This window comes from Hypomesus transpacificus, chromosome 16, assembly GCF_021917145.1.
Source record: "Hypomesus transpacificus isolate Combined female chromosome 16, fHypTra1, whole genome shotgun sequence".
Classification (NCBI taxonomy): domain Eukaryota; kingdom Metazoa; phylum Chordata; class Actinopteri; order Osmeriformes; family Osmeridae; genus Hypomesus; species Hypomesus transpacificus.
In genome coordinates this window covers 1293957-1318926 of record NC_061075.1, presented here as the reverse complement: position 1 = coordinate 1318926, position 24970 = coordinate 1293957, and the positions used below count along the sequence as shown (strand labels likewise).

The 24970-nt window shown below is 45.7% G+C and overlaps 1 protein-coding gene across 1 annotated transcript; it reads left to right on the top strand.

The window, feature by feature from the left end:
* The first annotated feature begins 7873 nt into the window (after positions 1-7873).
* Positions 7874-16451, top strand: lhx4 (LIM homeobox 4). The gene is made up of 6 exons (XM_047037147.1): positions 7874-7952; positions 11514-11685; positions 13727-13929; positions 14419-14573; positions 14924-15095; positions 16045-16451. Exons 1-6 carry the CDS (start codon positions 7874-7876, stop codon positions 16449-16451), a joined length of 1188 nt encoding a protein of 395 aa, XP_046893103.1.
* The last annotated feature ends 8519 nt before the right edge of the window (positions 16452-24970 follow it).

Sequence of the window (24970 nt, the reverse complement as noted above, 5' to 3'; positions counted from 1 at the left end):
CTCTTCCTCTTCCTGGTTTTCTTCAGGGGACCAACAGCACTGGTTTGTTTTGTAGTTCTGGAGGGGAAGTTGTTTGAATTGTCTGTTTGAAAGATGTTTACACGCAGCCTAAACTAAGCTGATCTCTTGATCAACAAGACGATCTGTAACATGCTCTGGTGTTAAATCTTACAATCTCCACTTGGTTTAATATTCATGGCTTTTCAGGAAGAACGGATATCTCTATTGTTGTTTTGTTGCGATCAAGGTGGTGGTGGTGGGGGGGGGGGGTTGTAAGGAGCTGTGTTGATGATGGGGACGGGTTTGTGAAGGGGGGGGGGTGGTCGGCCATGAGGTTGAAGGAAAAAGCCTGTTGCCATCTGCTGTGTAGCGCTAGCTTAATCCTAACAATTTCATCGGGATTATAGCAAGTGAGTAATCCAGCTTTCCTTTGGGCTGGGGGAGATTACTCCAAAGGATTAGCTGCCTGCAGATAATAAACTTTATTAAAACGCAATCGGCTTTCATGGCCTCTTCTCTCCTCACTTGCAGGTGGACTCTGCTGGGAGTGTGAAGGGTGCAGGGAGGAAGAGGGTAATGGAGGGAGCGAGCGAGCGAGATAGACAAGAGACAGAGAGAGAGAGGGTGTCTTTGGGGGATAGATGAAGGGGTTTTTAGATGTTACGGATTACTTGAACATCTGAAGGACTAAATGCTTGATCTTGAGCTTTGTGTTTCCTGGAACGTCGGTTCACCTCCACCCGAGTCCACACACACACACAAAGCCCCTCCCCATTGTCACATTGCTTGATAAGTGGACAGCACAGAGGCAGTAGCTGGTGTGTGTGTGGTGATGGTTTCCTGACACAAACACAGGGAGTGATTAATGATGGCTACACTGAAGGAGAGACACAGAGCAGTGGAGAGGTGGGATTCTCAGACTGAATCCAAGCTCTCAGAAACCCTGGACTGTCCCCTCTGGCACTTTATGATCTGCAGGATGGTCTAGAGAACAGTAGGGTTTGTCACACAGAAATGTTGTTTCAGTTGTTTGGCGAGGGGCGGAATTCGACTTCCTGCTTTCCATGCGGGTTATCTTGTGTGATTAAATACCAGATAGATTTATCTTCGATTAAATACTTTATCTTGTCAGTGTGATAGTGGACTTAGGCACACAAACAAACACACACACACGTTAACTTCAAACACTTGTCTCATCACTTGGTCTGTTACGCCTTGGTCTTAATCTCCTTAGTCTCCTTAATTCTCCTTACAGGTAAGTCATTTGTTTACATGTGCAGCTCTGTAATGGGACTCGGAGAGAGATGGAGCGACGACCGGCGACCTAGCGACCCCGAGGTGTCCTGGGCCCAGCCCAGTCCTGCATATTACAAGGCTTGAGATGAATAACGGCTAATGGGGAAGTTGGCGGTGTCGGGACATCTGTCTGAGGTGATGCCAAGCTGGGGTGGGACAGTTCACACGGAGGACAGCAGTTGTGTAATCCCATCTTCCCAGCCTTCCTAGCCTGCAAGACATCACGCATCGATCTGGATGGGGCTGGGATAGCAACTCAATTATTACGTATCTTTTCAATTGGACTTATTCCGTCGATTTGTGAGTGTCAGAGTTTAAACCTGTGTCGAGACGAATTATGTTTGTTTAGTTTTTTCTTTGTTTTTTTTTACAATTAGACCAAGAATACTTAGCGTTGTGTCACGAGCAAAGGCTTAAATTACTGTAGAGCCCCTGCTACGATGAACCAGACAGTAATATCCTGGAAGCACAAAATTCAAGGGTAGCAACCTCTCCTCTGCCCTAGTGTGTTCTGCTATAAATTAGACGATTCACAGTTTTATGGTGCTTTCCCTCACTTGTTCTGTGCCTGGTCTGTTTACAACCCGTCCTCCAAGCCTGATATTAAAATGCAGGAAAGGTTGGATGCATTTTTCCGTCATCTCTCTCTCTGTCTGACTTTAACAATACCATAAAGCTCTCTCGCTGAAGAAGACTGGGGAGAGAGGAATAACGAGGGAATGAATAAATAAAAAAAAGGAGAGGAAAAAAATAAGTTAATGTGTGATATTTCCAGCACATCTGTTTACTTCACCCTCAGTTTTTACATGGAGACCCCCCCCTTTCACACACACCCACACACCCCCTTCTATAGAAGGAGTCAAGCAGGGTCACATTCATCTCATTTTACTGCCGTGACTACGGCTCTACCCTCCCCCCCAACCCCTCCCACCCCATAGGCATCTGTCCTAGGAAACATCTCATCTCCCTCACGCCTCCCTCACCCTCTCCTCCCTTAGTGTGTTCCCCTCTTCCTACCTCTCCTCACCCTCGTCCTATCCCACCCTCCCCTCCCATCTCTCTCCCTCTCTCTCCCTCCTCCTGATACTCCTCCACTCATTCTCTCTTTCCCTCCCCCTTCCTCTACTTCCTTCTCCCCCCAGCCAGGTAACCCTCCCACCCCTCTTTTCTCCACGAAGCATCTTCACCCTCCACTCCCTCCTCACCCTCACCCTGCCTCACCCATCCTAACCCTCCAATCTCTTCTCACCTCCACCTCCTCGTCCCTCACATCACCTCTGGCCTCTTCAGAGCCTACTGGAGACAGGAGGCCTGATAGAGGTGGAGGCAGGAGGGGGTGGGGTGGAGGTGGTTATGCTTAGACAGTCAGAAGCGGCTCTCCAATGTCACAAACTGCGACTGGCTGATTTTCAGGCTAAGGCTGCCAAGCGGGGTAGCATGACGTTGCTTTACATTTACCTCAATCAGTAGAAAGGTCGGAAATTGCCACGGAGTCAGTTGACAGCCCCTGAGACGATGTTTGGATGGAGTGGAGGGATGGATCGAGCAATGAGTCCATGCACTCTCAAATGTATTAAGGGCTCGATAATGCGCGCCCCTATTTAGCGTTTCGCTCAGGATCGTGATAACTTGGTCAGAAAGCACGACCTTTACGACAGTTGATTCTACAATAAACCTGCGTGGCTTACTGGAAACGCTTGGATGACGAACTTGGAGGGATTCCAAGGACTGTCAGTCACTCCGCTTTAATGCACTCAAGAGAGCCAGCCTCTTGTCACCAAACTGGGAATGTAGCTCCTTCCTGTGAATTCCTGAGTTTATAAAAGGATCTAAATCTGTGTTAATTGAATATCGCGTCACCAGTGTCAAGGATGGGAATTAATTCCAATATAATTTTTTTTTCACCCACAGAAAAATAAAGTAAACATAAATTAAACAAATCCTTTTTAAATTCGTAATTGGAGATTGAATCACAAAGTGGGCATTTTCCCAAATGTCTTAGAGCTTTCATGGTTGCGGTGTACCATTTTTTTAAAAAGCTTGGACATAAATTGATTCATAGCATATGTAGAATTACATAAACTCACAATGATACATTTTAAAACATTGTCCAGCGAACAATTTTGTGTTTAACGTGGTCCGAAATTACGGCAAAATGCAATTCAAATCAAACATGTTGTCTGCAATTCGTTGTCTATTAAAACAAACCTGTAATCTTTAGTTTAGCCTTCGGAAAATAGGCCGTTTTAGAAATTGTAAAGTAGATGGCTTTATGATAGGATTATGTTGGACTAGAATACATTTCGTTAGTTCAAACCATCTCCTCTACTAATTACCTAAATGGGGAGGACCTGTCAGGAGACAATAACTATTCCCTAATAGAATTTGCTCCCAAGTGCAATTTAATTTTCTCCGTGCCCTCTCCTATGGTCTTTCTCTCCGCCTGTTTGGAAAGAAACGGTGAGCTCGGAGAGTCTGCAACAACAAGCTGTCTGTATATCAAGAAAACGGCTAAAACAAAAGATTAAACCGCGTGTTGCTCCCTTCTCCGCGAGCTTGCAGAACCGAGGTGGAATAAGCGAAAAGAGAATGAGCCACCAGTTGTGCTATTGGATGAGCGAGCGCTGTCGGGAGGCAGCGGTGCTGAAATCAACATGCTTTCCAACACACCTAACAGACTGGGTAGGTTTGCATGACGTAAAAGGTTAGTTTTTTTTTTTGTCAAAGCAGCGGGATATCAAATGTATCCAAGTGTGTTTACGTCTCAAAATGTATTTTTATGTCTCAAATATTCACTCTTGAACATGTTGTTCAATTATGTTATCGGCAAGGTTGTGCCGTTATGGAAACGGTTTCATATGGAGTTTTTTGTCCAGGTCTAACATGAGATACCTCACTAGGTTACTTTTCAAATTTTCATTTTTTTCAGTAACATCACTAATACGATAAATACAAATGTACCTCAATTATTTTCTCTGATTGTTGTACAATAAATTTAAATGACATAAATATTTCCATCATTGGGCATGCGTTCATTTGCAGCCAGGTAGCCTACTGTAAAACACGGGATGGCTGCTGGGGTCATTGGGATATTTGCTCTTGATCTTGGTGAATATTTTTCATTGTGGATCAGTTCTAATATATCAAACACGTGTCCAAAATTAATGTTTCACATCTGGTTTGAAACGTATAGGCCTATTTATATAAGCTTTTCTTTCTACTGCTTTTATATTAGCCCATCTTAAACCTTGTCTTAACATTTTTCAGTTTCGCTCTGCAAAATCTACAAGGCATTGAATATCCTACTAGTATAGACTATTTGTGACTCATTAAGATTATTTTGTTTCAATTCGAACAGATTTTTCCCACCGGCCTAGGCCTACTGCAATGTTGTATTTGCCCACATTAAACTATGCGGCAAACACGTCCACAGCCAAATGAACGGGTAAGCTATACAGTGACAGGCCTTACGCACATCTGCCTCGTGGGATACGCAGACTATCTGTGGTCAGAATGAATGTGTGTATTTTGAGACCTCTGGGTCCTTGTCTCTTGCACCCCAAGCGACAAGACGGATTTGTGAATCGCCGATGTCAATGAACTCTTACGCTGAAATATTATCACTAATTAGAGGTGTCTGGGTCACCCTCGGTGGCAGAAGAGTCGCCCTGCAGTTGAGTTATAGCTCGCGCTTACTCATTGTCCAACCAGGGGCGCTGATCAGGTTTAGCAGTGGGCCACAGTGAGTTCTCATTACGGTCAAACGGAAAGAACTGTTACGATTTGTGTTATACTCTGCCTCATGTGGAGTTCAGATTCAACTAATTCCGTAAGACATACTTCACCTGAGGTAGACCTCATTATATAGCAATAGTGACCTTTAGGACCTCATGTCTATAGCCTACAGCTAACAATTTGTAAGAAAATATATACAATTTGACATGATATTTTTTTGTTTTATAATCTACTGCGTTGGTGCATAAAAAAAATGTGTGGACACCATGTGACTATGTTTAGGCTATAGGTTGTATCAAACCTACATTAAGACCATCTATTGTCCCATCATTTCACAACGTTTATTTTTCTCCACACATCCATCAATTATCCTAATTGTTGGATCCAATGCTGAGAGTCTAAGAGAATTTGATCCACATTGTATTTAAAAACCCGAATGCGTGTTTTCAATACTCGACAATCAGAGTAATTGAATAATCTTGTGGGGGGAAAAGTGTATAATGGAAATGAAAAATGAAAGTGTGTAAAGACGGGACAATACCCCCCCCCCCCCCCCCCATCGGCCTGGATGTAGGGGTGGTGGGAGAGAGGGATAAATGAAGAGATGGATGGATGGATGGATGGATTGAGTAGGGAATACAACTGGGACACCTGGCACAAAGACACGAAGGCAGGTTTAGCGCGCGTGCGTGAGCATTCCGGGAATATCCACGTGCATATTTCATCAGTCAGATGCGTGTTTTGATTTTACTAAATTACATTTGAAACATTAACTACAGCACGGCTTATATCTGGATTGTGGATCTATATTGCAGCTATGTGAAACAATAGAGTCAGAAGGATAAGTCGCCTGAGTTTTAAATATTCTACAGGATATCAGGATTTATCAACATAATGAAAAATTCATCTCTTTTAGCCGTTTTATCTATATTCAGTGGACGAGGTATTTATCTCTAGACAACCACAATGATGTTGCACATGCATGCCATGCTTGATAAATACTCAAACACACACATCTCCACCAACGAAAGCCAAATATAGGCTACAGTTATTGGTCTTTACAAACATGCTTCTGTGGCGGTTTGCTAAATTGTACAAATGGAATGTAACAATAAAGTAGCCTAATTGTAATAGCTTAATAACCGAGTGGCAATATCGCCAACAAAACAACAATAATCACAATAGTGATTGTAACCTATAGGTTACAATAACCCAAATAATTTGTGTAATTCTTAACCTTAGACTAGTGTGATTGTATGCATATTATGAATGCTGTTGATACTATTAATATAAACATTTAAACAATATTATTAAAACATACTAATAAAATTGTAATATTATATCTTATTTTACTATTAGCCTACTATTGATGGTATTCTTTTTTGCCGTTTTATGAAATCCGTATTGTTAAAAAAAAGTTTTATTGACAGGGATATCAACATATGGTAGCTAGTATATAAAATAATTACACATTGTATGCGTGTTATGATATAAAATGACATCTGAATTTGTGATAACATGTTTTAAGTGATTTTGATCAATAATAACTTTTTTTCACACATACCGCCTAGATTTTACCCAGGTGTGCTGAAAACTGGGATCATCTAAATACAGGCTGGTATTCTCACAAATTATTCATACTCACCAGTTTCAAATGATTGGCTCGTGCCATACAATCGGGTTAAACCGTAGAGAGCAGGGTAGCTTCAAACCTGCACAAGACGCGGACTCAACAAGGTAACCGTGTGCATTCTATTGCATGCTTGAAGAAAATTGGAAGCGAAGATTGAGTTCATCTAGCTTGAACTACGAACTCTCCGGGGGGAATATCTCATCCTGGAACAGTCTCTCAAACGTGGAATTGAAATGAACAGTGTCAGCAGCACTGTGCACGGATTTCTAATATCAGTGCCACCTGCATGGCGCTCTGATGGTGGCTCTGCCGTCCGGTTGGTTGTACCAAGGCCTACCGGCTACGTGTGCAAAACACGGGCAAATATTATGCTCCATGAAGTTTTTATATAAAAACAGATGAGGATGTGACTTGAGACCCACTCATTGATTAGTCTGGTTTGGATTCTTTATTCATTTTTATACCGTCTTATAATTTACTGAACCCAAGTATTAGTGCGTGACATTGACACAGGAAAGATCAAAGTCTTCACAAGAAGAGACCTATCATTGTCAAATCCGTAAGTGTGGTGGGCTTTTATAGTATGATGTTCAAAATGGTTAGTGTAGCAAGTTCACCTGCCTAGTTGTTGTTGTTTGATCACTTGCATACATTTCAAAATCTGGAGGATATTTGAAGAACCTCACCTCCCCTCAAAATATCTGTGGACCTGCTGCATTTATTGGCAATGGAGAGCCTCTCTCTCTCTCTCTCTCCATCTCTCTCTCTCTCTCTCTCTCTCTCTCCATCTCTCTCTCTCTCTCCATCTCTCTCTGCCTCCTCCTTATTTCCGTTTGGCACACCTGCGCTCCAGTGGAACATTCTTCCGCCCATCTCTGTCTTGTCCGAGGCTCCCATTGGCCCCGGGCGGGGCCTCTGCCGCGCTGACGTCACGGCCTCCGCTGCAGTGTGAATGAATCAAGCAGCTTGTGTGATCCACACCAAAAGAGCACGGCGAAATTCAGTACGCACGGACAATATCCCGAGAAAGAAATAACTGAACGGACTTTAACGGGACAGCAAGTAATACCGAGGGCCCGTCGCCTGATAGAGGCTACCCCGGTTCAGTTTTGTGTCACCGAATATCTTTTCTCAAGAAAGAAGCAGGGAGCTCGAGCCCACCGCGTTGTGGGTGTATGTGTGTGTGTCTTAACCCCGGTTTGGATCACGATGATGCAAAGTGCGGCGGTTCTACCAGCAGAGAATCCAGTGAAGGGTTTACCGGAGATACTCGGTGTGCCAATGCAACGTAAGGATTTTTTCGTTCTCCTTAAACTATTGATTATTTTATCAGGACAGTGGCAGGCAGACTGTGTAATGCTGCAGGATATAGCCCTCTGGAAATATGTAACGGTTATTGAAACTCGAAGGAAAGGATGGAAGATATTACCTAGCAGATCAAGGCCATAGCATGACAGATATGGAAATATAAAAATAAGTCCTGCTATCCCAGTTATTGAGCGTCGTGTGCGTTTCTTTTCTCAAAATCCCTTAAAAACATTCCATGGGATACGCATTCTTCCACAGACAGCTTTACATGTCTGTTTTACGCTGCGCACGCAGTTGTCTGAATGTAGTCTATCTCTCTTGCTTCTGGAATAATAAAATGGCTTAGCACAGTTAGAAGGCTTTAATTATAGGCCTACAGGTATAGCTACCATACAGGCTTTTTTAATGATCAGATACAACAGAGGAAAACCATCTGATAATGGAACACATACAGCATACCGATAGTTTGCCACATGTTTCGAAATAATCAATAATCGCTGCCTATGTGCCTACATCATAGACTATTTAATAACTTTTTTGTTTTTCGTCTTTAGAGCTCTTCTTCCACTCAGCCTGTGTGTGTACAGTACAGATTGAGTCTGGTAGACCACGCAGACAGCTGTTTATTTGTCTACGAGTCTGGCCATGGTTGCGAGATCAGACGCTGTCATCGCCCACTCCCCGGACCCACTTTAATTGATTGACACTTATTACTCAACCATGTAGCCTACCTAATTATTTCATAGCGACGCATAGCGATAGTGAAGATTACGCAATTAGGCCTGTATGACTTGTTATGGCAGGTTAATATCAGCATACTTGTAATTGTCTCGAAACATATGTAATTAAAATGTTTTTATTTAAATTTTAGAATAACCAGACGTTTTTAACTTGCGTCAAATTTAAGAAGTGTTTTCCATAATTTTTTTCCACTTCACAGCTTCAAAGGGGAGAATTACCTATTATCTTCTTCGCATCTGTTCATCATTTCCACAATGATAATCTGCACCAGACCCTTTCAATCTAACTGTGCAATCAAGATGGAGCTACAATTGGATACATTCCTGACCCAATTATTCATAAAATGAGCCGGTAAAACGCAGAGTACAGATGGCCGTCATCTGTTGTAGCTATTCTCTCCAAATATATAGTCGGTTTTAATCCAGTTGAAATAGGTTAATACTGAGTGATATAGCCTTGCTTGTGTGACTAAATGAGACATGTTTTCTACATACATTTCAAAACACTATGTCAATTATTTAGCCTGGTGTATAAAATGTTTTAATATTCTAGACAAAAAAAAAAAGGATTCTAGACTCGTGGTGACAATTATTACCACAAATTAATTTAAGATAACGTGGGTTATTAATTTTAAATTGTTCTTCATTTCCTAATAAGTTTGACTATTGTAATATATATTGTCATTAAATTATATTAACTTTAGTGACTCGGAAAGGGCAGAATGCAGAATGTATTTAGCCAATATAGGCCTTCAGTGTAAATAGGCGTATATGTAGTCGGCGTATGCTCTTTGTAAATCGAGGGAGATTAAAAGATTGAGTAAAGATCTTGCTACTTTGCCCCCTGTAGTGCATACAGGAGTCTCCATGGTGGATTTATTTAATACCAGATTACTTTAGGAATAAAAGCAATTCAGTAATATCTAAACATCAAGGCCGATATGGCATTACCCTGCTTTTGAGAAATAAGGGCAATTATTATAAAACTTTTCGACAGACTAGAATCTGTTGTTACTGGGTTATGTATTTTTTTATGTATCAAAAAATGTGATAGGCCTATCTGATATCATAACTGATCCAAAACAAATACGTCTTTAAACTGGCTGTTGAACGTTTTCTATCTGATCGTTTTTTATAACAATGATCAAATCAAATGATGGTTGATTGTCTATCGGTATGCGGAAGCAGACATGTTAAGATCCTGTCCAAAGCAGAGAAGTAGGATAGATGGATGTAGCCTACTGTCATATTAAGAAATTAAGACCTCTTTTAGGTTCTCTACAAGAGATCATAGATGAGAAATTGTTATATCTACAAGCATTAAGAAAAAGTGTGTGAGAGAGAGAAAGATAGAGAAAGAGAGAGGGGGGGGGGGGGATGGAGTGCAGGGCGCAATTAGACATCGAGTCAGACCGTTGCCAAGAAACTGAGACGTGCTAAAAGTTGTGCTGGTATCCTTTCAGCACTATAGCGTTACTTGTGCTCCTAAATAACGGTTGTTAAATAAGTTGGGGAAAGCTGAATAGTAGGCCTACTCAATGTATTATGCTAATGTTGGTTCGACACACGGTAACATTTTAATAAGCCTTTCTAAGCACATAAACCATATGCCAATGTGTTTTGAAAATATAGTCTAATGTGGTAGTAAACTATGTCACCTTTCCAGGTTTATTTTTTCTTCCAAATTTCCAATGAATTACCATTACCATTTTTTTTCCAGATTTGTGTTTCGTTTTTTCTTAGGAATTACATCACATTGAAACGTCGAAGAGAAGTTTATTTGGGACTGTATTCTTCAAAATGTCATGTGGTGTTAAAGGTGCAACGTATTTCTGTGTAGGGCCAATGTGTGTGTGAGTGTGTGTGTGTGTCTGTCTGTGTTTCCGTTTACCTCTAGAGTGTACGTCTAAGGAGCTTGGTGTAGGCCCACATACGATTGAATTAATGATCAGATCACTACAAGCTCAGTCAACTTTATTTAAAACCGCTCATCCACATTTCCCGTGGAATCGTCTTATACTGTTTTACCTGCCATGTAGAGGTGTCATTTCCAACGGAAGCCAGTCTCCTGGTGACCTCACCCTCGGACATGGAGTGAGCTATTTAGCATAACGCTTATCCTAACATGCTTCGAGTTCAATTGATGTACATGCATTTCCCCCATATTTTTTCAACCAAAAAATGCTCATAAATAATTTAAGATTTTATTTAGGCAATTTGATCTCATGTATGGATAAACAATATGTAGTCTACATATACAAAGATTTCAGTTATCCTAATTATTGACAAATTGTGCGATAATAATGAGCTAACTTAACCTAGCAGTAGCTGACTAGGGTTGGATACATATGATGCATTGATTGTTTGATAACTCGCTTTCAACAGGTGAAGCTATCGAATCAAATACGTGGGAAATATCGTATAATCCTAATACTAAATTAAATACTAATAATATCGTAAAAATGGCCGACTAATGACAATTATTATTTAGACAGGGTCAGTGTAGAGTTACAATTTAACAATGATGTGATTGCTATTTGAAAGCCACTGGAGCCGGAAGGCGACCGGAAAGCGACAATTTCTGTACCTTTAAACCTGGAAAAATAAAAGACACCACTAATTATTAAATGAGACACAGCATCCATATTTTACAGTGAATGTTACGATGCCTTTATTTAGCGTACGCGTCAGTCCGGCACCTCGTGTGTTAAAACAATACGAAACATTTGACGGTTTGTCTGTGTTCAATATTTAGCACTGCCAATTTAACGCCATGTCCTCCGTCTCTTTGTCCCCTGCAGAGATCCCTCAGTGTGCGGGCTGCAGCCAACACATCCTGGATAAGTTCATCCTCAAGGTGCTGGACCGACACTGGCACTCCAAGTGTCTCAAGTGCGCCGACTGCCAAACGCCGCTGGCGGACAAGTGTTTCTCGCGGGCGGGGAATGTATACTGCAAGGAGGACTTCTTCAAGTGAGTTTTGGTGTTTTTCTATGTTCTGCATAGCTTTTAGTGATCTTTTTAAATGTTGAAATGTGGGTAACCACTGTGCCCAGAGATACCTTTGACATAGAAAAACTGGGTTATTATAGTAATAATATTAATACAAATTATTATTATTATTAATAACCTATTATGATTATTCCAATACCCTCTTTCTTCGCCTGGTATTAATAAAAGCAAACCCATTGATGGAGGATGGGCATTGGACTATCTGACTGTGCAAATGCATGATCTGTCTAGTCATTGGCTGGGGGCTCTGGAGTTTTGCCTGAGCTACAGCTCATAGATTATAGGGTGAATCCAATAGGCTCAATAGGCTTCAGGTTGAACCTGATGGTCTTATTTACAGGTAAGACTAAAGTCTCTTTGGTAGAATGGGAGGCTTCTAGGCCTTTGAGCAGACGATTGACAAAAAAACTAACAAACTCTTTGCTCAAGCTTAAATACTGTGTCTTCATGGAAGGCACTGCTTGCAGGGGACAGTCACAAGTATTCCAAGCTGAACAAGAAGGAGACAGTGTCTGTGTTCAGAGCCACGCATTCAGCATCACACACATCACAGAAGCAGAGTGACCGAACCACCTACTCTGCTTCCAGGAGTGAGCTTCCCGAGGCAGAGGGCAGTGTGCAGCTACGATGTTGTGTTTATGGTGGAACCTGATGTTGAACGTGACAGAGCACATAACACTCAAACTTTCAACTCCCTGGACAACTCCATTTACAAATTTAATTTAGCACTGGTGCTACACCGCTCAGCTCTTTGCAGACACACACACACAAACACACACAAAAGAGAAACTCTGAATCTCTTCTCGTCCCCTCGACTCTCCTTCTCTTTCTCTATACCTTTTGGGAGCTCTCTTCTGTCCTGTGTTTTTTTTTTAACGATTGAATTTCAGAGGCATTAAAGAAGAAAATTAAGTTTGACTTTTATCCAAAACAGGATCAGCACTGGCTTTTACTAAATCATGTTTGAGAGGGTTTAATGTCAGAAGCTTCAATGAGACTTAAAAAGCTCCGGAGTCAGAGAGTGGAGGATAACTCGGTTAGCTGGCCTAGGGGACAATACAGCAGGATGGGGGGGGGGGGGTTAATGCTAAACCTGCAGCAGTGCAAGGGTCTAAGATGGGTGGAGGGGCTAGGGTAGGCTGGGGGTCTAAGATGGGTGTGGGTAGGCTAGCGTGGCTGGCGGCTGGAGAGGGGTGCGGGGTGGGGGGGTGGAGAGGGTTGGGGGAGGGGGCAGAGATACTGGTTTAGCTCAGCAGGAAGGCAGCAGAATCTTCACCTTGGTGTGTGGACGAGGGCAAGAGGGAAGGGATCTGTGTATCGACAGGCTGATTTACAGACGCTCCTCACTCACTGCTTTATAGGTCCTCCCCTGCCACATGCCCAATGTGGGGTCTCTCTCTCTCTCTCTCTCTCTCTCTCTCTCTCTCTCTCTCTCTCTCTCTCTCTCTCTTTCACACACACTCACACCACCCATGTGGGTACTCAAACACACATATTAATTCTATATCTCTCATATAATCGTGTTTAAACACTCGCACAGGCACACACACCTACTCATACACATGCTCACACTCAGATGCACACAATCGTAGGCAGTGCGCACACACACCCACACACACGCGCACACACACACACACACACTACATTGATCCAAGTTATCCATCAACTTGAACACAGGTTGCATCCCAACGGAAATGCATGCTGCTGCTGTTTTTTTGGAATGATACAGTGCAACTAGTAATTGAGTTGTATCCTGCGTAACAGAGGTGGTTTGGTGAATAATGTATCTTTGCACGTGACACCAGGAAGCTGGCGTTAGCCCTCAGAGCTAAAGAGGCTGCTTTGTGTTGACCTTTTTTAGTCAAAGAGTTCAAATGTAATCTTGATCTCTCTGTTCTGTCATCCCAATCAGAATACATTGACCTGGTTCTGCGCTGTGTGTGGAATGTGAAACTGATGACAGATGTCTCTCTCTCTATCCCTGTGTATGTGTTTCTTCCAGGCGTTTTGGGACAAAGTGTGCCTCGTGCCAGCAGGGGATCCCTCCGACGCAAGTGGTGCGAAAGGCGCAGGACTTTGTGTACCACCTGCACTGCTTCTCCTGCGTCATGTGCAGTCGGCAGCTTGCCACCGGGGATGAGTTTTACCTCATGGAAGACGGCCGGCTCGTCTGCAAGGAGGACTACGAGACCGCTAAACAAAATGGTGGGTTTTAGCCACGGCCCTCCTCTGCTTTGTCTGTGTTTCTCTTGTTGCAGGGCTGAGGTCAGACGTCGTTGCTGTGTTCGGATACGCCTGGCCCCCCTCCGTTCCTTCACGAGAACGTTCCGTTCTCCACCCAGCACGTTTTGTTTTTAGTTGTGAAAACTTTAAGAACATGTCAGAGCCCACATTTCTTTACTTTAACTTGAGTGAAAAAGTGTTGTCAGTACTTCCACTTTTCTTCTTCTTGAGCGAAGGATGTGTCTACTTTTTCCATCTCTGTGAATGGTGGGGGAGAGAGTGGTGTGTGTGTGCGTGCGTGTGTGTGTATGTGTGTGTGTGTTGAGGCATGGCCTGAGATGTGACATGCAGAACGTGCGTGTGGCCTTCAGAAACATCCCATTTGACAGGTCTTGTGTGAGGCTTGAGGCATCATCTGGAGAGACATGTCAGTTCTGTAAACTCTTTATTTTATTTGTTTTTTTTCTCCAGATGATTCCGAGGCTGGAGCCAAGCGTCCTCGCACGACCATCACCGCTAAGCAGCTGGAGACCCTAAAGAGCGCGTACAAGAACTCTCCCAAGCCGGCACGCCACGTCCGTGAGCAGTTGTCCTCAGAGACCGGCCTGGACATGAGGGTGGTACAGGTGTGTCTCTCTTTAGGGTCCCCCCTGGTACGAGGAACACAGATCTGTAGGAGGAGAAAACTTTGGTCTGATTTGAAAGAGGGTTGAGCATGACAAAAGTGGATGATATTTAAAGGAACAATAGGTAGTCTGAGAGGTGTTTGGCAACACAGACAGCCTAGTGCCAGTGAAATTATTTTTTTATTTGATTTTTTTGGAGCGCTGATATTTTCCAGCAAATTTAATTCAAGCAATCTAGTTCCAGCCAATCGCCTTTTTTTTATCACTCTCAATCAACCACAGTTTTCATATTTGAATTTATTTAATTAATGTCACCTACTGCAGATTTAAAATCTCTCTCTCTTTCTCAGGTGTGGTTCCAGAACCGCAGGGCGAAGGAGAAGCGCTTGAAGAAAGATGCTGGTCGGCACCGCTGGGGGCAGTTTTACAAGAGCGTCAAGAGGAACCGGGGTTCTACCAAAGCCGAAAAGGAGAGCTCAGCGGACGACGCGGGCCTCAGCGACAGCGAGCTCAGCTTCAGGGGTAAGGCAAAACGTTGGATCATTCATTCAAACTTTTTTAAGAGACGTCTGGTCTTATTTGTTGCCAAGAACAATGACTTTCCTATTTGTGAGATGATAAAGTTTACTCTGACCTTGATGTATGGCCGACGAAAGACAAAAGTCTACCTATAGCGTGTGCTGTGACGACAATCTGTACAAGCAAAACCTGCCAACTGCTCCAATTTGTCTCCAAAATGGAATCTATACTCTCTGAGATGGAGCTTTGTTTACTTGGATACCTGCCTCGAGCCAAAATGGCTTCTAGTTTCTTTCCGATCTCACCCACGTTGTTCTTCCTGTGGCTCAAAAATGGAACTAATATGAAAGGAAACATGTCAACCGTACAAACGACATATCAGACATCCATGTGTTTTTATAGTAATTTAATGTTTGTGAGCCCCATTTTGGGGACTCGTAAAAGTCCCAAGCCACTTTTAAGAGGAGGCTCGTTTTACGAGAACGGAAAACAGCGTGGCAGAAACTCCATAAAGTTCCTGAAGCTTTTAGTCAATTACAGGGAAAGTGCTTAGGGGCATTGTTGTTATGGAAACAGCCCTGGGGAGCCCAGACAAATATAGTTTTGTATTGTGCGCTAGCACACACACACACAGATTCAGACATATACACACACACACACACATAAAGACCTTCTTTGTTCTCTCGGCTGGTCTCACAGTCGACCATAAGGGTCAAGCAGTCCTCGTGTAGTGTTCTTTACACCTGCTGGATCAGCTCATTTACCTAAGTGAAACACACCTCCTTTCCCCCCTCATAAACGTCATTCATAAACACACTTCATTCTTTTGAAAAATGACAGTTGTACAAAGTGGTCAGCATCATTAGATTTATGTTACAAGACAGCAACAACCCCCCTTCACCCCCCTTCCCCCCCGCATGCTGAGTGATGGTTTCTCCCATCTCTCCTCTAGAGGACCAGATCCTGTCTGACCTGGGTCATACCAACGGGCTTTACGGGAGCGTGGGCGACGTGGCCAACGGAGGCATGCTGAATGGAGGCTTCTCATTGGACGCCGCTGGACAGCCCTATCACGACATGAGGGCGGGCAGTCCTTACGGCCTCCCCCAATCACCTTCCTCCATCACCTCCCTGTCCGGCCACACTCCCCTGCTCAACAACCTGGGCTTCTCCATGGACAGTCTGGTGGGGCCTGGGGGGCCGGGGAACCCGGGGGGGCCAGGGGGTGTGGGGCAGGCCCTAAGGGCCATGGCTGGGGGGCCAAACTCTGACCTCTCCACAGGAAGCAGCACAGGCTACCCAGACTTCCCAACTAGCCCTGCCTCCTGGCTGGACGAGATGGACCATTCCCAGTTCTGAGGAGTCCTGGAACAAACCATTGTAACAAATTTGAGGGGTGGGGGGAGGGGGTGGTGGGGGGGGGGGGGGTGGGAGGATGAAATGAAGAGACTGGGATTGGGTTGGGACTGTTGGAAGGCTTTTTACATTTCTATCACCCTGAGAGAGTGGTGTCTTATTTATTTTATACTGGAGGAAGAGGAGGAGGAAGAGGAGGAGAGGAACTCTTCTGGCAAGTTCTGCCTTTGGCCAATTGCAAGAAGACGACCGTAACCACCCACCTGACCACAGCAGTGTGCTGGAGACTGGCAGGTGTGTGTGTGACGTTCTCACACAAACTAAACACTACTGAATATTCCCACTGTCATACAGTACATTTAGCTTTTCATCCCGTTTGTATTTATTATTTTTTTCTCATTTATTGTAACTCAAAATCTCCAGCTTGTATGAGGTGATGTTGTCATCCGTTGTAGAGGAGCCAGACTGGGCCAGGTATCAGCCGCCACGTGGGACCCACGATCTGGACACAGACTCTTAGAGATCATCCTCAACAGGATTGGTTCTCGCTTGTCTCTCCCTCTGTCAGTACAGGCCCCTCCATGGCCATGCACTTTAGACTCCTCCTGATTGGTCAGGGCGTACTGTAGGCACAAGGCTAGCTGACTGCAGCGTTTCATTGGTCGAGAAACTCACCAATGGCAGCATGAGTGTAGGGTTCCCTGTGTTAGTGTTTTTAGATGTGCGGAAAAAGCTTAGCTTTACCGTGCTAAGTCTGCCTAACTGTCTGTCTGCCTAACTGTCTGTCTGTCTATCTGTCTGTTGTGAACTGCTTGCAGGGCATGACTGTCTGTTGTGAACTGTTTGAAGGGCATGGCAAGTACCTTTTAGAGGTTTCTCAGAAGTGTTTGTTTTCAACATTGACGTAGAGGCTTGAATTTACATTGCGAAGAGTCTCATCCAGTTAGTATTTTTCCCTCCCCTCATCTCCTCTCCTCTCCCCTCCCCTTCCCTCCTCTTCTCTCCTATCCCCTCCTCTCCTCTCCTATCCCCTCCTCTCCTCTCCCCTCCCCTCCAGGATGCATGCCAATAGGATTAAGTGACTTCACGCTGAGCTCTGCTCTTAAGAGGATGACTGTTGAAGTTGTCATAGTATCTGATAGATCGTCGTGTGTTTTCCAGACTACATGTTAGGAACCACATGGATATACTGGTGTTTACCGGAACCAGCGCCACAACACTGTTCTGACAACAGGCTGAAGTAATACCAGCAAGAGTTGTCGATCAAATATCTTCACTGGTAGTTTTGTCCATTTAGATTTTGCCTAAATTGCCATCCTCATTGCCCTGAGAGAGAGAGAGATACATAGGGTTCAGTGTAAGAAAATATAATGGGTATAAAAACAACGTTCAAAGTCTCTCTCAGTTTTTTGTTCATGTTTTTATTTTATTTTTCATCAATTGCCAAATCATGTACCTCCACCAGCCAGAACGCAAAACAACCCCTGGAAAAAAAACTAAACACAAACCCGAGTGGAAATACTTCAGTCTACGTTGCCTCAGAACTTTGCGTCTTAATCGTTGTAAATTTTGTACAGTTTCAGAACGTGTCGATCGTCTTGTTTCCTGAGCTCTATTTATTGCCATGTGTCTTTGAAAAAGATTTACAAGAGAGCACCGAATTATTCATTTATGCCTTCTGTGCAATGGTATGAACTGTGTACAGTCAAATCTATATGAGGAAAATAAAGCTGAATTGTCTTTGGGTACCGTGACTGGTGTTTCTCTCTGCTTTACTCAAGTTTCTTGTACCGGGTATTTGTTGTACCGGGTAATTGTTGTACCGGGTATTGAGATGTGGAAATACACCAGTTCTTTTCAACAGGCCGTGGAAAGGGTTTCTAGTTTCATAGCGTCAGTGAGAGTTCTGTTTGCCTGCTCTGCTCTTACATGCTGTTTGTTTGTTTGTTGGGACGTGCCCATCCATCAGCCCCCGCACCACCATCCCCCTCCCACCCTCCCTCCCTCCACCCTCCCCCCTGGAGAGGGGCAATAGAACATCTGCCACCCCTACTCGACCACACACACGCACGCACGCTCGCACACACACCCACGCCCGAGCACGCATACACACACACACAGTAAATACCCAGCACCAGATTGTAGTTTTACACAGTCAAATCTTTCCCTAATCCCACTGGCCCCGCCTCCCGCACTGTTGATTAATTGTAAACTGCTTTTTTTGTTGTTAAATATGCTTCAAGACAGAGGGGCAAATACAGGACAGACACTGTCTGTCTGTTGGCCTGTCTGTGGCTCTTCACTGACACACACGGGTTGAACTGTGTGTTCCTGAGATTTAGCAGGAGACACAATGTGCTCAGGCAGTCCCTCAAGTTAGTGTTAGGGTTAGTTTCTGAGCAGGCCGGCTAGTCCTGGGTTGGTTTGGGTAGTGTAGTGCAGTGGTCCCCAACCCTGGTCCTCAGGGTACCCCTGTCCTGCATGTTTTAGATGTTTCCCTGCTCTAACACTCCTGATTCAAATGAATGGGTCGTTAGAATCAGAATGCCAGCTCTGCAGAAGCCTGCTTATGACCATTCATTTGAATCAAGCAGGGAAACAAACATTTAAAACGTGCAGGACAGGCATGCCCTGAGGAACAGGGTTGGGAACCACTGGTGTGGTGAATACTGGCTGGTTGGTTTGTGCTTGTCCAGACAGCATCTCTATCAGTGGGGAACTGTCCAGACCCTTTAGGCTCTCAGAAAGGGCCTAATATATTCTAAAAATTATATTTTAAAGGTAATCTGTTCTACTTTTATTTTATTAATTCATAATTTGACAATCTAAAAAATCCCCTTTTGACACCCTATCAGTATTGACAAATTTCCATTGACAGTAAATTGACCAATCATATCTTCCCTCTAAATTGGTGGGCTTTGTTGTCGCTAACTTTGTGACAAGTTACGCCTGTTGTGGGGAACGCGATCACAAGCTAATAAACTAGCTAACGTAACGTTAGTTAGCTTGTTCGTTCACTTCACAAGCTAATAAACTAGCTAACGTAACGTTAGTTAGCTTGTTCGTTCACTTCACAAGCTAATAAACTAGCTAAAGTAACGTTAGTTAGCTTGTTCGTTCACTTCACAAGCTAATAAACTAGCTAAAGTAACGTTAGTTAGCTTGTTCGTTCACTTCACAATTGAAGTCGCCAGCAACGTTCCCGCTAGTGAGGAGGACATTGTTTCACATTTGTTACATGCGCCGTTTTCAAGGTTAACTTTAAATGAGAATTTGGAGTTAATAGGCAAAGGAAGACCTACACCAGAACTTAATTTTGTGCAGAAAACCAAAGTTCATCAAAGGTAGGTTATGTTATTTAAAAACCTTTTGGCTGCCGTGCCAACTGATTTTTCCCGGGCCGCCGTGCCACTGTTTTGTCGCCCTAGCCTAGCTGTTATAGTGTTGTGCAAAATGACCAGAAATCTGAAGGCTAAATGTACCAACTCAACGTCATTAAGCACAGTTACCGTAAATAATGCCGCAAGGGCTGTCTCAAATAGTGCGTAATGACCAACACAATTTCATGTATGCCTAATGCTGTGTGCGCATTTTTTTCCGACCAGTAGCCTAATTGAGGTCAGAGGGCTAAGGTTTAAGAGTCACGGTTCTTGTGACTCAATGTGACTATATTTCAAAACAGAAATGTAGCAATAAGTGGTTAGCCACTGTTCAAATCCTCTGGTATTTGTTCCTAGCACCATTTGGGCCTTGTTTTGCCAAGTTTAACCCTGCAGAGATTTTAATAGAAGGGACCAGACCAGACAATGTGCAATCTACTGAACGCCCTGCATCACTTGAGCTTCTGCAATGCTACTGTCAACATCCATGACGACGTGAAAACATATGTAGGCCCGGTTCAAAGTCATTTGAATTCTCAACCTGCAGCCAAGACATCTGTCTCACTCTCCAGACAAAGGTATAGCGTCCTACTCCAAACGGAGGTAGTATTGATTTGCGAGTGTTTTAGCTATTCCAGTTGCATAAAACCAAAGCTAACATCAAGCTCACAGACTGTGTACGTTTGCATAAAACTCCACCAAAACGAGCTGTATTTTTACTCAGGCATTGATTGGACGGTTCGTGGGCCTTAATGGATAGCTACTAATAGTGCTGCCTTACAAAGATAAAGAGCGACAAAGACAGTTAGGATAATTTACACAGCACTTACAGCACTACTATACAAATAAATCTAGGAGAGTCCTACACTGTTGCTTTTGCAAAGATGACAAACACAAGCACAAATGCCATTATCATCGATCGAAAGGCTTTTATTACAAACTTCCTGAAGGAAAACGTCCCATGTTTTCTCTGAGGGAAAACGAGGGGAAATATATTAACATGTAAAACAGATATAATTTAGAATGGGTCTCAGCTCAATCTTAGACGCCAAGACAGGGTTTTTTTTCCCTCTCTCCTCCTCCTCCTGTGGTTTCATCTGTTGGCTGAGCAATGGCAGCTGTGACGGAGCTGTGGGGACTGGTGTTGGGACCGGCCTTCTCAATGACAAGCTCAAGGTCGCATTAAGCAGGCAAGAAAGCCCTTATGTTAAGTATCTCAACTACATTTCCCACACATCCTCCACAGGCTCAGCCACCGGCGTGTCGGGAGGCGGGTTGTGTCCCCGTGTCTCTCGGTTGCCTGCTGGAGTCGATAAAGAAAAGTTAAAGCGTCGCCGTGCGTGCAGGGAGACGTAGTTTTTCTTGCTGACCTAAACACAGACACACTTCCTCTGGAGGGGTGCCATGGACTACAGCACTGCCCCTCCAGGAGATGTGAGAGGGAGGAGGGGGGGGGGGGGGGGAGGGGGGAGGAGGATATAGAAACGAAAGGGTATTTTTGCTTACTGTTGGATTTGCAGCGAGACTGGAAGACTAGGGGGAGTAGGGAGCAAAGGATTGCATTAATGGTTGGCCGGTGCTGCAACATGCCATTGCTTTTAGCTACCAGGCGGAAAAGAGAGAGAGAGAGAGAGAGAGAGAGAGAGGGAGAGAGAGAGGGGTGGAGTGAAAGGAAGACGTAGGTGAGTAGAAAAGATGAAATGAGAGAGAGAGGATTGTGAAAGGAGCAGGAGTGAAAGGGGGATGGAGAGAAACAGGGATGGAAGAGAGAGTGAAAAGTGTTCCGTGGTCAACCCTGTTACCAACCTGAGCCATCTGTCGCTAATGCTATTATACAGACCGAGGGAGAGAGAGAGGAAGAGAAAGATAGACAGATGGAGAGAGTCAGAAAGATGGAGAGAGACAGAGGTAACTTTAAGCAGCAGTGTTCAGTAAGGAGTGTGGCAGCTGTGCAGAGCCTGGTGAATGTGACCGGAGGCGTTGGTGTCAGAAGTGAAAAGCTCAGAGAAGATTGCGGCCTCTATAATGGAAGCATAATGGGCTTAGTGTCAGAGTGGTGCAGACAGGCAGAGAGACACGCACCATCAGCCACCCCAGCCTCACCCTCCACCCCAGCCTCACCCTCCACCCCAGCCTCATCCTCACCCTCATCCCCAGCCTCACCCTCCACCCCAGCCTCATCCTCATCCCCAGCCTCACCCTCCACCCCAGCCTCATCCCCAGCCTCCACTCCTGCCCTCAGCCTCATCCTCCACCACAGCCCCATCCCCATCCCCAGCCTCAGCCTCCACCACAGCCCCATCCCCAGCCTCATCCTCCACCACAGCCCCATCCCCAGCCTCCACCACAGCCCCATCCCCAGCCTCCACCACAGCCCCATCCCCAGCCTCAGCCTCCACCACAGCCCCATCCCCAGCCTCAACCTCCACCACAGCCCCATCCCCAGCCTCATCCTCCACCACAGCCCCATCCCCAGCCTCAGCCTCCAACACAGCCCCATCCCCAGCCTCCACCACAGCCCCATCCCCAGCCTCAGCGTCCACCACAGCCCCATCCCCATCCCCAGCCTCCACCACAGCCCCATCCCCAGCCTCAGCGTCCACCACAGCCCCATCCCCAGCCTCAGCCTCCACCACAGCCCTAGCCCCAGCCTCAGCGTCCACCACAGCCCCATCCCCAGCCTCCACTCCTGCCCTCAGCCTCAGCCTCCACCACAGCCCCATCCCCAGCCTCATCCTCCACCACAGCCCCATCCCCAGCCTCATCCTCCACCACAGCCCCATCCCCAGCCTCCACCACAGCCCCATCCCCAGCCTCCACTCCTGCCCTCAGCCTCATCCTCCACCACAGCCCCAGCCCCCAGCTTTGTTCCCATCAGCAGCTTCAGTCGAGGGTCAGGATGAGGAGATGACTGGACAAACAGGCTTTAGGACTACAGGCACTCTAATGGTGGGACGTGAATAGAAAGCCTAACGAGGTAACGGGGTGGGGGGGGGCTGTGGAGGGGGGGGTGAGGGCCAAGTGTGCCTCTCTCTGAGGCGATGGAGTGTGACTGATACTGTTGAAAATGTCTTACCGACTGCTGGTCTAACATCCTCCTGCCCCCCTCCCCTCTCCTTAAACACACCCACACACACACACACACCCCCCACCCACACACACCCACCCACGCATTCAGCTGACTGCCAAAGCAGTAACTTCCAGCCTTTTCAGACGTCTTTGAATTGGACTGATCTGTCAGAGCAGAACTTGGTGTCGGTCCTGTGGGGTCGACTGATCTCTGATGCACTTCTGTGTTGAGTCTGACAGACACCAGTTGACATTAGTAGTTCCTGTTAAAGGCCTCACAGAGGAACACACTACGAGAGAGAGAGAGACAGAGAGAGAGACAGAGAGAGAGACAGAGAGACAGACTGAGAGAGAGAGACAGAGAGAGAGACAGGGAGAGAGACAGAGAGAGAGAGACAGAGAGAGAGAGAGACAGGGAGAGAGAGACAGGGAGAGAGAGACAGAGAGACAGACAGAGAGAGACAGACTGAGAGAGAGACAGAGAGAGAGACAGACAGAGAGAGACAGGGAGAGAGAGACAGAGAGAGACAGGGAGAGAGAGACAGAGAGACAGACTGAGAGAGAGACAGAGAGAGAGACATGGACAGAGAGAGACAGAGAGAAACACAGAGAGAGAGACAGAGAGAGACAGAAAGCAGGGAAAGGAGGACTGACAGGCAGGCAGACAGACAGACGGATGAGAGAGAGAGAGACAGAGAGAGACAGAGAGAGAGACAGAAAGCAGGGAAAGGAGGACTGACAGGCAGGCAGGCAGACAGACGGATGAGAGAGAGAGGGATTAGTGTATGTCCTGTCCCCATTGTTTGTTCAAATGTGCTTTAGCTTCTTTATCAAGCAGTGGTTTAGCGCTGGGATCCAGATTTAGTTTGTTCTCATCCTCTGCTAGTCTGCTGAGGGGGGGGGGGGGGGAGGGGGGGGGGGGATAGAGAGAGGGAGTCGGGGAGGGCTGGAGGGAGGGTGACTCAGGAAAGCTTCGGGAGGGGTAAAGCAGATTTGGGATGGAGCCCATGTGGTGGGTGTCTGGAGGAGGTCCAGGGAGATGTGAAGTGAGGGGGGCTGGGAGGGGGGCTGGGAGGGGGGCTGGGAAACAGTGTGTACTGGAGGGGCCCCCGCCACAATGAAGAGGCCAGATGATGATGATGATAATGATGGGGAATGTGGGGCTACTAATAACAGAAGTGACCTGGTGTTGGATGTGACAGTTTGACAACAAATATTTCTGGAGCCTGTTTTGAATCTTTAACAAGTAAGAAAGGGATCATGTTGTTGATATACAGAGGTACATTGGGTAGCTGAAGGTTGCACCAAGATGGACGCCCTCGTATATGCATTTATCTACACGTAGACCAATTGTAAACGCTAAAGCTAAAGTGAGGAAGTTCTAGAAATAAAAGAGAATCCAAGTTTATGTTTTGGTTGAACTCTTTAATAGCAATGATAAATGCATTCCTTGGAATATACCACAAGAGACACCATAGCACTGGGTGACAGTCAGGACATAGTTGATTGGTTGGCCGACCTGGATCAAAAACAGCGTTCAACGGCTATTGAAATAAAAGTGGTATGCTTGATTTTGTTTAGAGGGCACACATGTTTCCCTGGACCACATGCGTTTAAATCAAGCGCACCTTGTGAGTTTAGTGTTGAAATGAATCTATACACTTTTTTTGGCCCAGGTCTGCAGACTGGTATGGGGTGGTGTCCAGGCTGGGGGGGAGACAGAGGGGGGAGGGTGGGGGGTCCAGGCTGGGGGGGTCCAGGCTGGGGGGAGACAGAGGGGGGAGGGTGGGGGGAGGGTGGGGGGGTCCAGGCTGGGGGGGGTCCAGGCTGGGGGGAGACAGAGGGGGGAGGGTGGGGGGAGGGGTGGGGGGTCCAGGCTGGGGGGGTCCAGGCTGGGGGGGTCCAGGCTGGGGGGAGGGTGGGGGGTCCAGGCTGGGGGGGTCCAGGCTGGGGGGAGGGTGGGGGGTCCAGGCTGGGGGGGGTCCAGGCTGGGGGGAGACAGAGGGGGGAGGGTGGGGGGAGGGTGGGGGGGTCCAGGCTGGGGGGGTCCAGGCTGGGGGGAGGGTGGGGGGT

What these genes read in the sequence shown, in the direction of transcription:
- lhx4 (XM_047037147.1), top strand. Translation starts at nt 7,874, where the DNA reads ATGATGCAAAGTGCGGCGGTTCTACCAGCAGAGAATCCAGTGAAGGGT. An exon ending in ACTCGGTGTGCCAATGCAAC is followed by an intron (nt 7,953 to 11,513) that starts GTAAGGATTTTT and finishes TGTCCCCTGCAG; the next exon opens with AGATCCCTCAGTGTGCGGGC. An exon ending in TGGACATGAGGGTGGTACAG is followed by an intron (nt 14,574 to 14,923) that starts GTGTGTCTCTCT and finishes TCTCTTTCTCAG; the next exon opens with GTGTGGTTCCAGAACCGCAG.